The 13,231-nt window shown below is 48.8% G+C and overlaps 1 protein-coding gene across 2 annotated transcripts in view; it reads right to left on the bottom strand.

Annotated features, from left to right (window-relative positions):
• GPD2 (glycerol-3-phosphate dehydrogenase 2) overlaps nucleotides 1-13,231 on the bottom strand; it is a 59,888-nt gene that overhangs the window by 39,510 nt on the left and 7,147 nt on the right. For both annotated transcript variants that reach the window (XM_056496746.1, XM_056496747.1), the window contains exons 2-4: nucleotides 8,625-8,732; nucleotides 4,121-4,289; nucleotides 1,543-1,667 (exon numbers count right to left, since the gene is read on the bottom strand). In XM_056496746.1, coding sequence (XP_056352721.1) covers nucleotides 1,543-1,667; nucleotides 4,121-4,289; nucleotides 8,625-8,726 — 396 coding nt within the window. In that variant the 5' untranslated portion in view covers nucleotides 8,727-8,732. The remainder of the gene's footprint in view (nucleotides 1-1,542; nucleotides 1,668-4,120; nucleotides 4,290-8,624; nucleotides 8,733-13,231) is intronic.

The following is a 13,231-nucleotide window of genomic DNA, read 5'->3' as shown; positions in this document are numbered from 1 at the left end:
GACCTGGCAGCACAGCTGTGTGGTTTTTAATGTGAGCAGAAAGCCCAAGGAGCCCTAAGGAGGCACAGGAGGGGCAGGGGGCTGGGGCTCACCCCCAGCCCAGCTCTGGCAGCTCCCACACGAGCTGCTCTCTGCAGAGGAGCTGGGGCTCTCTAGCTGGGTAACTCAGGTTTGATACTGCCCCTGGAAAATCCCCTTCCTGCAGCATTAAACCCCTCACTCCCTTCCAGAGGTTCCAATGGGAAGAGAATGGGGCTCCTCACAACAGGAATGTCAGGCTTGCACCCACACAGGCAGGCACAAAGGCACTTACACAGCAGCACTCATTTACCACGTTCTCTGTCCCCATGCCAAAATAAATCACTCATTTACCAGCTTTTTTCCCTTATTCCAAAATAAGTCGTTCATTTACTATATTTCTCCCCCATTCCAAATTAAATAATTTACCATCTTTTCTCTCCCCATTCCAGAACAGGACAGCTGCTCACTCCCCCAATTCATGGTATTACCTGCCTCATTTTATTTTGTTTTATTTAGTTTTATTTTATTTTATTTTAATTTTTATGTTATTTTATATTATTTTTTATTTTATTTTATTAGTTTATGCTATTTTATTTTATTCTATTTTATGCTATTTTATTCTAATTTTTATTTTATTTTATTTTACTTTATTTTGTTTTATTGTATTTTATTTAAATTTTTATTTTAGGCTATTTTATTCTAATTTTTATTTTATTTAAATTTTTATTTTATTCTAATTTTTATTTTATTTATTTTATTTTATTTTTATTTTATACTATTTTATTATTTTATTTGATGCTATTTTATTTGATGCTATTTTATTTTATTCTATTTTATGCTATTTTATTCTAATTTTTATTTTATTTTACTTTATTTTATTTTAATTTTTATTTTATGCTATTTTATTCTAATTTTTATTTTATTTTATATTATTTTTATTTTATTTTACTTTATTTTATTTTAATTTTTATTTTATGCTATTTTATTCTAATTTTTATTTTATTTTAATTTTTATTTTATTCTAATTTTTATTTTATTTTACTTTATTTTATTTTAATTTTTATTTTATGCTATTTTATTCTAATTTTTATTTTATTTTATATTATTTTTATTTTATTTTACTTTATTTTATTTTAATTTTTATTTTATGCTATTTTATTCTAATTTTTATTTTATTTTAATTTTTATTTTATTCTAATTTTTATTTTATTTTATTATTTTATGCTATTTTATTTTTTATTTTATTTTTATTTTATGCTATTTTATTATTTTATTTTATGCTATTTTATTTTATTCAATTTTATTTTATTCCATGTTATTTTATTCCATTTTATTTTATTCTGAGGTCAGCCTGCAAGGCATGGCAATGGCACTGCCCACCAAAGCTCCCCCAGAGGAGACACTTCCCTTCCCAGTGGCTCTGGAACCCAGCACTGAAAGCTCCAGAGCAGACTCAGCTCTGCCTGGGACACTGAAGTGTCTTCCAGCAATTCCTGCTGAAACAACCAGCACCAAAATTACCTGCTCGAAATCCAGCTTCATGATGGCCTTCTGGAGGTACCTCACCCCTCCATGGATCAATTTAGTGCTCCTGCTGCTGGTCCCTGATGAGAAATCATCTCTTTCTAGAAGGGCTGTTTTTAGTCCTGTGTTACCAGAAAACCAAATTAACTTCTTAAATTACACAATTTGTATGTAATTCATTAAAGACACTTCTCTAGGGTAGAGACAATCACAAGAAAAATGACTCTGTACATGGATAAATTTGTATTCAAGGTGTAGTGCAGTGTCTATATTGTAATGAAAAATTTTAGCCTCCTTCCTGAGGGACAAGCCAAGCAGAACTGCAGCAGCAGCACATGAAAGGCTGGTACCCCACAGTGGAAAGGCACACAGCACACTGGGGCACTCTCCAGAGAAAGGAGAGCCTGGAGGGCAGGAGCAGAGGGGCTGCAGGGACACCTTTAACCCTGTGCAGGTCTAAACCCTCCAGTGACAGCTGAACCCAGAGAGGGACACAGCTGGCAGCCCTGCTGGCTGCAGTTTGCTGAGGTGCCCAGGCAGGCAGGGCCAGAGGAGCTCTGCCATCCACAGCAGAGTCACTGCCCTGGCAGGAGATCCCTGCAGGGCACCGTCCCTCCAGCCCTCAGTGTCCCTGCCTCGAGGGACCCAGAGCTGGGCACTGCACAGAGCTCTAACTGCTCTCCCTAACTTCTGTGTCCTCAGAAAAATGTCATTATTGCTGGTAACTCACAAAGATCAGAGCAATTCATTTTTGTCTGATGTGACTGAAGATTAATGGACACAATCAGAAATAATTTGGTGAAGATTTATCAGATACACGAAAAGCAAAATTTGTTGTTAAGCGAAGCAAACACGATAAAAGAGCAAATTCCATGAATGAACAGCAAGGAGACACAACTCATTAACCAAATGCCTGTGAATATTTCACACCTCAGAAACCTGCTGATAGAACCAGGACATCCACAGAAAGGATAAACAGAGATTAACTGTAATAACTCCTTCTGCTTTACAACTGCATTTTCTGCCAAAGCACAGCAGAGGCAGAAGTGAAGAGATCTTTGTCCTGAGTTATTAAACCTGACCAGGCTGGAGTTTGGACTTACCTGCCCATGGTCAGGCCCTCCTGCTTTATCCATTTCCTATTACCACACCTGCTGGAGGAGTGCTCTCCAGCTCAGACTCAAATCACTCCTGCTTTTAACCTGAGGCCTTGGAGAAGCTCCCAGATTTAAGTGATGGAGTTAAAATCACAGGTGTGTAGTAGAAGTGTGTGATTTCACATGGTGAAGGGTTTGGAATTCGAGGTTTTAGAATATAGTAATGGGTATGGGACAAGATGGACATTCTTGGGCATTGCCTCTTTTTCTGTCTTCTTCCTTCTCTGTGATTTCAGGCAGTGGTTTCTGCAGGTCACAGGGGTTTGGTTATTGGATCAAAAGTATCAATAATATAGGTGTTAATTCTCTATTGGACTGTTTAGCTTTAAAAGACCTTGTAACAGCTGGATTCAGCTCCACTCTGCTCACTTTTAGAAGTGCAGAACTTTCTGTACTTCAGATAAGATTTAACAAACAACCAAGCCTGAACATGAGAAATTCGTCTCCTTTGTGTTTTTAATCCTGACTCTGAGTGAAGGCAGAAGAAAATGAAGACAAACCACTAATGAGGTGGTGCAATTAACCCAGTTACAGATCATGGATTTGCTGTGTGACCTTCTTCAGGGTCCCTTTGCCTTGTGAGAAGAGAGGATTCCTGACCAGGATAACCAACCCTCTGCCTCCCAGCACCTCAGAGAAGCCAGGCTGAGAAGTCTGTCACAGGCCAGGTGCCCCAAGAGGTACCTGCAGGTGAACCCCAGATGAGCCTGCAGCTGGAGCCCCAGGTGAGCCTGCAGGTGCGCCTGCAGGTGAAGCCCCAGGTGAGCCCCCAGGTGAGCCTTCAGGTGAGCCCCCAGGTGAGCCTGCAGCTGGAGCCCCAGGTGAGCCCCCAGGTGAGCCTTCAGGTGAGCCCCCAGGTGAGCCTGCAGGTGGAGCCCCAGGTGAGCCCCAGGTGAGCCTTCAGGTGAGCCCCCAGGTGAGCCTGCAGGTGGAGCCCCAGGTGAAGCCCCAGGTGAACCTGCAGCTGGAGCCCCAGGTGAGCCCCAGCTGAACCTGCAGGTGAAGCCCCAGGTGAACCTGCAGGTTCAGCCCCAGGTGAGCCCCAGCTGAACCTGCAGGTGAAGCCCCAGGTGCAGCCCCAGGTGAGCCCCCAGCTGAACCTGCAGGTGAAGCCCCAGGTGAGCCTGCAGGTGAAGCCCCAGGTGGAGCCCCCAGGTGAAGCCCCAGGTGAGCCCCAGGTGAGCCTGCAGGTGAAGCCCCAGGTGGAGCCCCCAGGTGAAGCCCCAGGTGAGCCTGCAGGTGAAGCCCCAGGTGGAGCCCCCAGGTGAAGCCCCAGGTGAGCCTGCAGGTGAAGCCCCAGGTGAAGCCCCAGGTGAGCCTGCAGGTGAAGCCCCAGGTGAGCCCCAGCTGAGCCTGCAGGTGAGCCCCAGGTGAACCTGCAGGTTCAGCCCCAGGGGGAGCCCCAGCTGAGCCCTTACCTCTGGTGGCTGCATCCAGGGCACAGCCACAGCCCGTGGCTCCCCCTCCAATGACCAGCACATCGAACTCCCCGCTGCTCTGCAGGGCCTGCAGCTGCTGCTCCCTGCTGGGGAGATGCTCCTTCCTCACTAGAGCACATTCTGCAGCCTGCACCTGCACCAAGGCACCCTGCAAGGTGGGACACAGCCTGTCAGGCCTGGCTTTGTGCACACACATGGGCACAGACACCCCCAGAACACACAAAGGTAAAATCACCTGTTCCCAGCCACTTCCCCACATTTAACAATCATATCCTATTAAAAAATTATTAAATATCCTATTAAAAATTATTAAATATCCTATTAAATAAACCATGGACTCCACCTCAATGTAACACTGTGCTCAAGGGTTACCACCTGTATTAATTACTTCCAGGAGCACTCACATGTTTCAGGATGCTGTTATTATTTTAATAAACATTTCAAAGGAAGCATTTTAATAAACAGGCACATGGTTGGGCTCTCCACTCTCTACCAAAAAATTCGCCACAGCAAAGGAGGCAGAGCTGAGTCCTGTGTGAGATTTTACATCCCATACAGTGGCACTCATTAATCCAGGCTCAGGTTTGGTGAGTGATGTGATTGTCAAACACAGCTCCCTGAAACACCAAAGCAACTCTAACTTCACCTCCTTTCTGAGAAACTTCTCAGCAATGCAGTTTATGTCCTGCAGTAAAATACAACTTTACAGTGACAAAGCCTAACACTGTGGCAGTTTGCAGACAAGTTCCCATTTTCCTGGAATGGCCTGGGGATGTCTTTGGGCTGCTATTCCTGCAGCCAGTGCTGCTGTCTGTGCAGTGCTGTGGAGGGAAGGGCTGGTGCTCACTCACTACCAGGGACTGTGGCTTCAGCATGAAAGGCCTGAGCAGTCTCTGAAGGCTCTCTGCTCTTAACACCAACTTAAGCTGAATTCTAAACATTTCCAGACTTTCCTGAAAATTAGAACCACTATGAACACCAGAAAAACCTGTTTAACCCTCATTTAAGCCCTAATTTAAGCCCAGTCTCCAGGCCAAATGGCAGACTTAACTATGCAGAATAGCTTCTGTCCAGATCTCCCAGCCAGGAAAGAGCAGACTAATAAAAATTCAAGTGACAAACCACAGAAACTCCTTTCCAGCCAAGCACAAAAAGCCTCAGTTCAGATTATATGGTGCATGCAGCCTAAATATTTTTGTTCAGAATTATTTGCTCCTTCCTCAGCAGTATCATGATTTAAATGCATTAGTTCTGTGCCCCTCTCTCTGCTACAGAGCTGAAAATAAAATCTGGTAACGAGCAGCCATGACTGAAGGAAGTGCATATTCCAAAGATAATTAATGACCAGGTTCATCCTGCAGTCAGGGCTTTGACTGTAACACAGGGAGCTCAGAAAATCTGAAATCTCAGAAACTCTGGACAGCAGCAAGCCTGTCACTGCACGTGTGGCACAATTCTGTCCCTGGGGAAACTCGGGCTGCAGACAGTCCTGCACTGACACTGAGGATCCAAACTGCTCCTGGAGCCCTCTGAGCCAGGCTGGGGAGCTGGGGATGCTCCCTGGAGAAGGGAAGGATGCAGGGAGAGCTCAGAGCCCTGCAGGGCTAAAGGGGCTCCAGGGAGCTGGAGAGGGGCTGGGGACAAGAAAGAAAAACTAAGATTAGGATCAAATCCTGGCATGCCCAGTGGGTTTTTCCCTGTGGGATCAGCCCATGGGGGGCACCCATGTGGGAGCTGCAGGGAGCTGTGCCAGCTCAGCCTGGGATGCAGAAAAGCTCTGCTCGTGACCTGGTGATTACAGCACAGCAGCCCCCAAACACAGCCCTGACACACACACAGCCCCCAAACACAGAAACCTCCCAAACACAGAAACCTCCCAAACACAGAAACCTCCCAAACACAGAAACCTCCCAAACACACACACAGCCCCCAAACACAGCCCTGACACACAGAAACCTCCCAAACACACACACAGCCCCCAAACACACACACAGCCCCCAAACACACACAGTCCCCAAACACAGAAACCTCCCAAACACACACACAGTCCCCAAACACAGAAACCTCCCAAACACACACAGCCCTGACACACACACAGCCCCCAAACACAGACACAGCCCCCAAACACAGCCCAAACACACACACAGCCCCCAAACACACACACAGCCCCCAAACACACACACAGCCCCCAAACACAGTCCCCAAACACAGAAACCTCCCAAACACATCTCCCAAACCCGTGGAGCTGCAGGCAGAGATGACCCCACTGCTGGCACATGAACACCAGAGTGGCTGCTGGCACACATCACCACAGGAAGGATAAATTTTGGGTGTTTAAAGAAATGCAGCTCCCCCACTGTCCTTTCTGCCATGGAATTCTGTCCTTTCCCACATCCTCCTGCCTCTTGCCCTGCTCTCTCACTGGCCAGCTCGGCTCCAGCACTGCTGTAAAACTTTTACATCCCCAAAGTACAATAAAAACATATCACAGAATCCCAGAGTGGCTTGGGTTGAAAGGGCACCCTGCCACTCCCAGCAGCAGTGACAAGAAGAGCTGGGGGCACTCAAACCACCCTGTCCTGCACGTGCTTTGGCTCAGCCACACGTGCCCAACCTCCACGAGCTCTGGAGAAGGAAAAATCCCCACCTCCAAATTGACTTTGCACCACACTTCCAGAGGAATTTCCAAGCATTGCTGCTTAACTCCAGGAAAAGAACAGAACACCAGAAAAGACAGATCTGGAGTTTGAGAAACTGGCATCAGGTGGGTTTGACTCCCTGTTTTGGTTTGTTTTTAAAGCCATTATTTACAACAAATGGCTCCTAGCAGAGCCCAGAGCAGAGCCCCAGCATCCAGCCCCTGGTATAGGCAGAGATTAGCCCTGGAATATGAGCAGAGTGATTAGTAGCAGGAATTGATATAGATATGATGCATCTTGCTGTCAATTAAATGGGGGAGTGAAGAAAAGCTGCACACAGGGATTCCATCTGCAGTAACGTGATTAGTTTGGCAGTGAACAAGTGTGTTTACTGAAATAAGCAATTGCTGTTTATATCTACAATTTCTCAGGCAAGAGTTCCCTGAATGGTTTTGATTATGCTCTTAGTGAGAGGAATTTAGTTTGGCAGTTTGAATTTAATCATCAAGTTATAAAGTGATCTAGTAATCCATAAGCCAGTGCTCTTGTTAATTTGCTACTGTAAATCTCCAGGTAGGTTTGCAGAGTCAAATTCATCATCCTTATTCATTTATACAAAACAATACAGTAATTAAAAGTCCCCAAAGCAGCCCCTGATGCATTATCATATTATCACACTGCAGGACTCACCTTGCTGAGCAATTTCTACTGACCAACCATGCACTGACACCCCAGGAAGAGCAGGATTGGGGAAGGCCAGCAGAACCTCACAACTCCAAACCAAAGCACTGCCTTTGCTTTAGAGGAAAACTTGGAGCCCATCCTGCCATGGGCACCCCAGGGTGCTCCAAGCCCTGCCCAGTGACACTTCCAGGGATGGGACAGGGTGGAATGACATGAGCTTCAAGGCTCCTTCCAATCCACACTGCTCTGGCAGTCAATGATTCAATTCCAAATGTGACCCAAAATGTCAGCACAGCAAAATTAGCTGGGATAAAAGCACAGGTTCTGTCATTCTGACACCACAATCACACCCTGGGTTTAATCTGTCCCTGGAAGTGGCCATTCCTCCCAGAACAATGGGAATTCCCTAAATTCTGGAATACTGCAGACAACATGCAACAAGTGAGCTCTCCAGGTGACTTTTCCCTTCCAGCTCCTCTTATTTAACAGCCCTAAAAGCCACAGCTGCCATTTTTGACAGCAATGAGGCTGCAGGAACCCTGGGATGAAGAGTGGAGAGAGCATTCCCAGCCTGGAGCAAGGCAGGCAGCCCAGTGGGGAGCTCACTCTGGGGTTTATTTTCTGCAGCAGTATGTGAAGCCATAAGAATCCTGCCTTATCCACTCCCCAGAAATGACTCATCCCATTCCCAGCTGCTCCTCCTCCTCCCCACAGGAACAGCCAGAAAAGGGATCTGAAGAGCCTTGTGGATGTGGCACTTGGGGACACAGGGCATGGTGGCCCTGGCAGTGCTGGGGGAATGGCTGGGCTTGGAGTCTTGGAGGATTTCCCAACCCAAACCAGTCCATGGTGCAAAGATGAGAAGGCAGCTCAGGGGCACAGCCAGTGCAGCCCTGCAGATCCTGTGCCCAGGAACAGGAGCTGGCACCAGAGCTGTGCTGAGCTGGGATGGTCACAGGCACTGCTGGTTTCACTTCCAGCTTCTCAGCTTGTCCAGACACTGCTTTTGCTTCAATCAGGTCTTCCCACTCCTCCTGCAACTAAGTAAAGCCCCCAGTAGCACCCAAAGGTCATTTTTTAAAACTATTTGTACAAGCCTGACATATGCTCTGACAGATTTTAAGTTTCCTATTTTATCAAAAATCGTAATTAATACTTACGTGTTTGTTTCTATACTGAGAAAATTGAGAGAGGCCAAAAACTGTTGCTATGGCACCTCCTCCAATGAGAGCAGTTCCTTTCACTGCCTTCTGAAATGCCATTTTTTACTGGAAGAAAAGAAGATAAAAATTAATTGGCAGTTTTACCATATCAGGATCTGGTACACACAGAATAGACCATTTGAAGGAAGTAATGACAATGTTGTGACAAGTTGAAATTTAGGGTAGCAATGTCTTAATTAGAGATTTTCACTGCAATATTAATAACTTCTAAACAAAGTCTAGACAGAGGCAAGTCAGAGAAAGCTGAGAAAGGACAGAAGAGTGTTTAGATCAGAGCAGATCCACAACCCACAGTGACCCTGGGTATGTGACAGGTACTGCCAGCCCCACGGCCAGGGCACAGCAGGAACAGCCTGTCCCCAGCCACAGGCCCACCAAACCTTGTCCCAACACCCCAGCACATCTGATCAGCTCCCAGTATCAAACCCAGCTCCCACCCCAGCCCTGCTGCAGCCCCAGTCCCTGTCCTACCCAGGGTGGTGGCACCTGCAGCAGGAGCAGCAGCACACACAGGGACAGCACACAGGCTCACCAGCAGGGTGGCACTTCACCCCCCAGCTCCAGAGGGTTTGAAACCAGCCCTATGTGGGTCAGGCAAATTCTTAATAGCCCAGTGTTCAGGTCCTGAATGCCAAATTTGCTCAGGACTGACCTGAATGTTAAGCAGGCTCAGCCCACTCTGTCCTGCCTGGCCCTGGGGCTGGAGCTGTGCTGGGACAGCATCCATCCCACCTGGGGTGCAGCAGCACCCCTGGCCAGCTCACACCCCCAGCAGTGCCCAGGCAGCTGCTCTGGCACAGCAAAGCCTAAAGCAGAGGCACAGTGTGCAGCCCTGTGCCACAGCACAGCACAGCAGCACAGAGCAGCCCTGGGCAGGAGGGGAGCCAGGATGGGCAGAACAGCCCTGGCAGGGACACGGGCACAGCCAGGGCACTCACTGAACACTGTGTGCACCTGCACCACACACAGCAACATGCCCAGGCTGGAATGCCCCAAAGGAGGGAATTCCTCCCACAGGGGCCCAGAGCTGTGGCTGCCCCTGGATTCCTGGCAGTGCCCAGGCTGGACAGGCTTGGAGCAGCCTGGGCCATGGAATGAGATGAGCTTTGAAGTCCCTCCCAATGCAAGCCTTGACCTCATTCCCTGAGCACTTTGCCTGCAGCACTCTCAGTGTGGGGAAAATCCCCACAGGCACAGGAATTCAAAGCAGAGCTGCTGTGAGCACAAACTGTGCAGGGGATCATCTACAGGAGGCCAAGACCTGCAGCTTCCCACAAGTTTTCCAAAGAGGGGCTCTTGGAGACTCCCACCACGAGACTGCCTTTCTTGTACCACATTTTCCACTTGTCTCTCACTGTGGCTGCAAAAAAAGATCAGCTTCATCCTTCCTCGGTGCTGTGACAGACGAGTGACAGGGAAAGGTGGCAGACAAAGCCCAGCAGAGCACTCCTGGGAGGGAAGTTACTGTGCAGGTCTGGCTCAAACAAACAAAAAGGGTGAAAACAGAGGAAGACCATGGATAGCCACAAAGCTGCACCACAAGGTGGGACCCAGGAGAGCACAGGAACTGGAAGAGCAGCTGGAACATTGCCCAGGGGAGCTCAGGCAGTCAGCGTGGCTCCTGTCCCAGCTGCAGCCACACTGGCAGTGGCAGCAGCCAGCTGTGCCAGGGACACAGCTCCAGCCAAGGCTCCAGCAGCAGGGCAGCTCTGCTCCCCAAGGAAACTGGTGCCACAGCCAGAGCAGTCTCACACCCCCAGCAGCAGCACAGGAGAGCCTGGAACCCTCCAGAACCTGTGCTGAACACAACCCAGGCAGATGAAAAGGAACAAATCAGCATCTTCCAAGGAGCTGTCTCACAGCCTGCAGAGGTGGCTCCCAGGAAAACAAAGGCAAGGGTGCCCTTTCCATGCTGGATGAGCCCAGGACGAGGGGAGATGGCTGGAGCACAATCCCTGTCAGAGCCAGGGCTCCTGCAAGCACAAACACTCATCCTGCTTCTTGTCCCTGGCTTAGGCCTCTCCTGAGGCTTCATGCTGGGCACCAGGGACACCAATGCCAGAGCTACACCATTCCATGGAGCTGGAGCTCAGGGCACACAGAGCACAGACTGAGAGCTCAAGGATTGTCACCTACACCAATGCCAGAGCTACACCATTCCATGGAGCCAGGGCACACAGATCACAGACTGAGAGCTCAAGGACTGTCACCTACACCAATGCCAGAGTTACACCATTCCATGGAACTGGAGCTCAGGGCACACAGATCACAGACTGAGAGCTCAAGGATTGTCACCTACACCAGCCTGTCACCTGTCCCACTGTGGATACAGCTGCTCCAGGCACGATGAAGTGACATTAGCTGTGCCACAGGGCACAGCTTTCCCACTCTGATCACTCAGGTAGCATCTCTAACACCCCCAAGGGACTCTGCAGGAGGATTTCCAGCCCCAGGGCGTGTTCCATTATCTCTCCTCAGAGCTCAGAGCCCATTACAGGCAGTTCTCCCAGGAAGGAACTCTCCCAGGAGACTGCTGCTCAAATTGCCACATCAATCTTGCTCACCATCCCTAAGAGAAGCTTATTCAGGAGAGAGAGGAAAATAAGGCTCAGCATAAGCCAGTCTAGCACAAAGCCAGACAGGCATTCCAACCAGTCAGTGCTTTTACACCTGGAACAGCTCAGTGCATCCCAGGAACCCAGAGCCTGCATTTGTGAGCTGTGGGTAAAGGAGTTTGGGGTTTGGATGAGGTTTTACACCTGGAACAGCTCAGCTGCATCCCAGGAACCCAGAGCCTGCATTTGTGAGCTGTGAGTAAAAGAGTTTGGAGTTTGGATGAGGTTTTACACCTGGAACAGCTCAGTGCATCCCAGGAACCCAGAGCCTGCATTTGTGAGCTGTGAGTAAAGGAGTTTGGGGTTTGGATGAGGTTTTACACCTGGAACAGCTCAGTGCATCCCAGGAACCCAGAGCCTGCATTTGTGAGCTGTGAGTAAAAGAGTCTGGGGTTTGGATGAGGTTTTACACCTGGAACAGCTCAGCTGCATCCCAGGAACCCAGAGCCTGCATTTGTGAGCTGTGGGTAAAGGAGTTTGGGGTTTGGATGAGGCTGGTGAGCTCAGGGCACTGCAGGTGGGCAGAGCCATGCCAGGCTGCCCCAGGCTCTGCCAGGGCATGGCACATCTCCAGTTCTTCCCAAAACGAAGGGCACTGCAGGCAGGACATGGCACACAGGTCTCTGGAAAGGAGGAGAACACTTGGTGCCACAGAGCCACAGGCTGGAACAGACCCTGGTGGGACTCCCCCAGCTCTGCCCCAGCAGCTGCTGCCAGCTCTGAGCAGGACACACCTGCAGAAGGAAGAAGGAATGCAGCCCCTGTGGCTCCCACAAAGGCTGCACCAGGGAAGAGCCACCTCCTCTTCTGTGAGCAGGTACTGAAACCTGCCTCCCTTCCTGAGACCAACAGCTTCTGACAGAAATGGGGTTTTATTTTAATGAGAATTATAACAGCAACCAGCATGAGAAGCACTACAGTCAGAAATATGTCATCTTTCCATCACACAAATATTCTGAAGCACCTTTAAAAGCGGCTCAGAGTGTTTTAGTGCTGTCAGTGCCATCTGACACAGTAAATCTGCATGTTAAGCCTTTCCCCTGATTTTAATAGAAGCCATAAATGGCACCTTTGGACCCATGGGCTCACCTGGAGGGTGGGCTGAGGTCCCTGACAGGCTGCAGAACAAGCTGTGGCAGGAGCAGGAGCCCTTGGCTGGCGTGGGCAGAGCCAGCAGCACGTCAGAGGAGCAGCTACTGCACGGAGTGATCTGTCCAAGGAGCTCAATAACCCCAGGGAACAGTTCCCAGGAACAGCTGAGCACTGGTAGAGATTCAGAGGGACATTAGCTCAAACTGCTGTTAAAGGATTCATGGTAAGAAGAAATGGGCTTTAAACTTGAAAGGACACAAAGGGGTGGGGACAGCAGTCTACACAAAATGGAAACTACACCAAAGATTTATCAGCACAAGTTCCTGCTTTCAGTTTCCAAAAGTTAATACAAACCCTAGCCACAGCAGGAACTCCTTGGTGTATTCCTTAACCAGAAGCTCAGCCACACTCACCTGGACTAGAATATTCACTTGCAGAGGAGTGTGCCAGTCCAGGGCCAGGCTGGTGTCCAGCTGAGCCTCCCCAGGTGTCACACTGTGCTGGGCTGATGTGGCCAGAAATGTGAATTCTGTCCCCATCTGTTAACCCAGCTGGGGCAGTGCCCCTGATCTCTGTGGGAGATATCTCCTGCTCATGGGCCATCTTTAACCCAGCTGGGCAATCATCTTTATCTTCCCACAGCCCATCCTCCCTCCAGGAGATATCTCCTGTTCATGGCCACTGAGTCCCAGGGCATGACTGATAAAATTCCATCATCCCATGGGAGATGCTCCAGCCAGGGGAGGAGCCAAGCCTTTCCTACCCAGATAAAAACTCAGATTTGGGACACCAAGGAACCTTCTTTCCACTGGATTCCAGAGGAAAACCAGACCCTTC

The sequence above is a fragment of the Oenanthe melanoleuca genome, chromosome 7 (assembly GCF_029582105.1).
Source record: "Oenanthe melanoleuca isolate GR-GAL-2019-014 chromosome 7, OMel1.0, whole genome shotgun sequence".
NCBI lineage: Eukaryota > Metazoa > Chordata > Aves > Passeriformes > Muscicapidae > Oenanthe > Oenanthe melanoleuca.
Note: the sequence above shows the minus strand (reverse complement) of the source record. Positions and strands in the feature narration are given on the sequence as shown.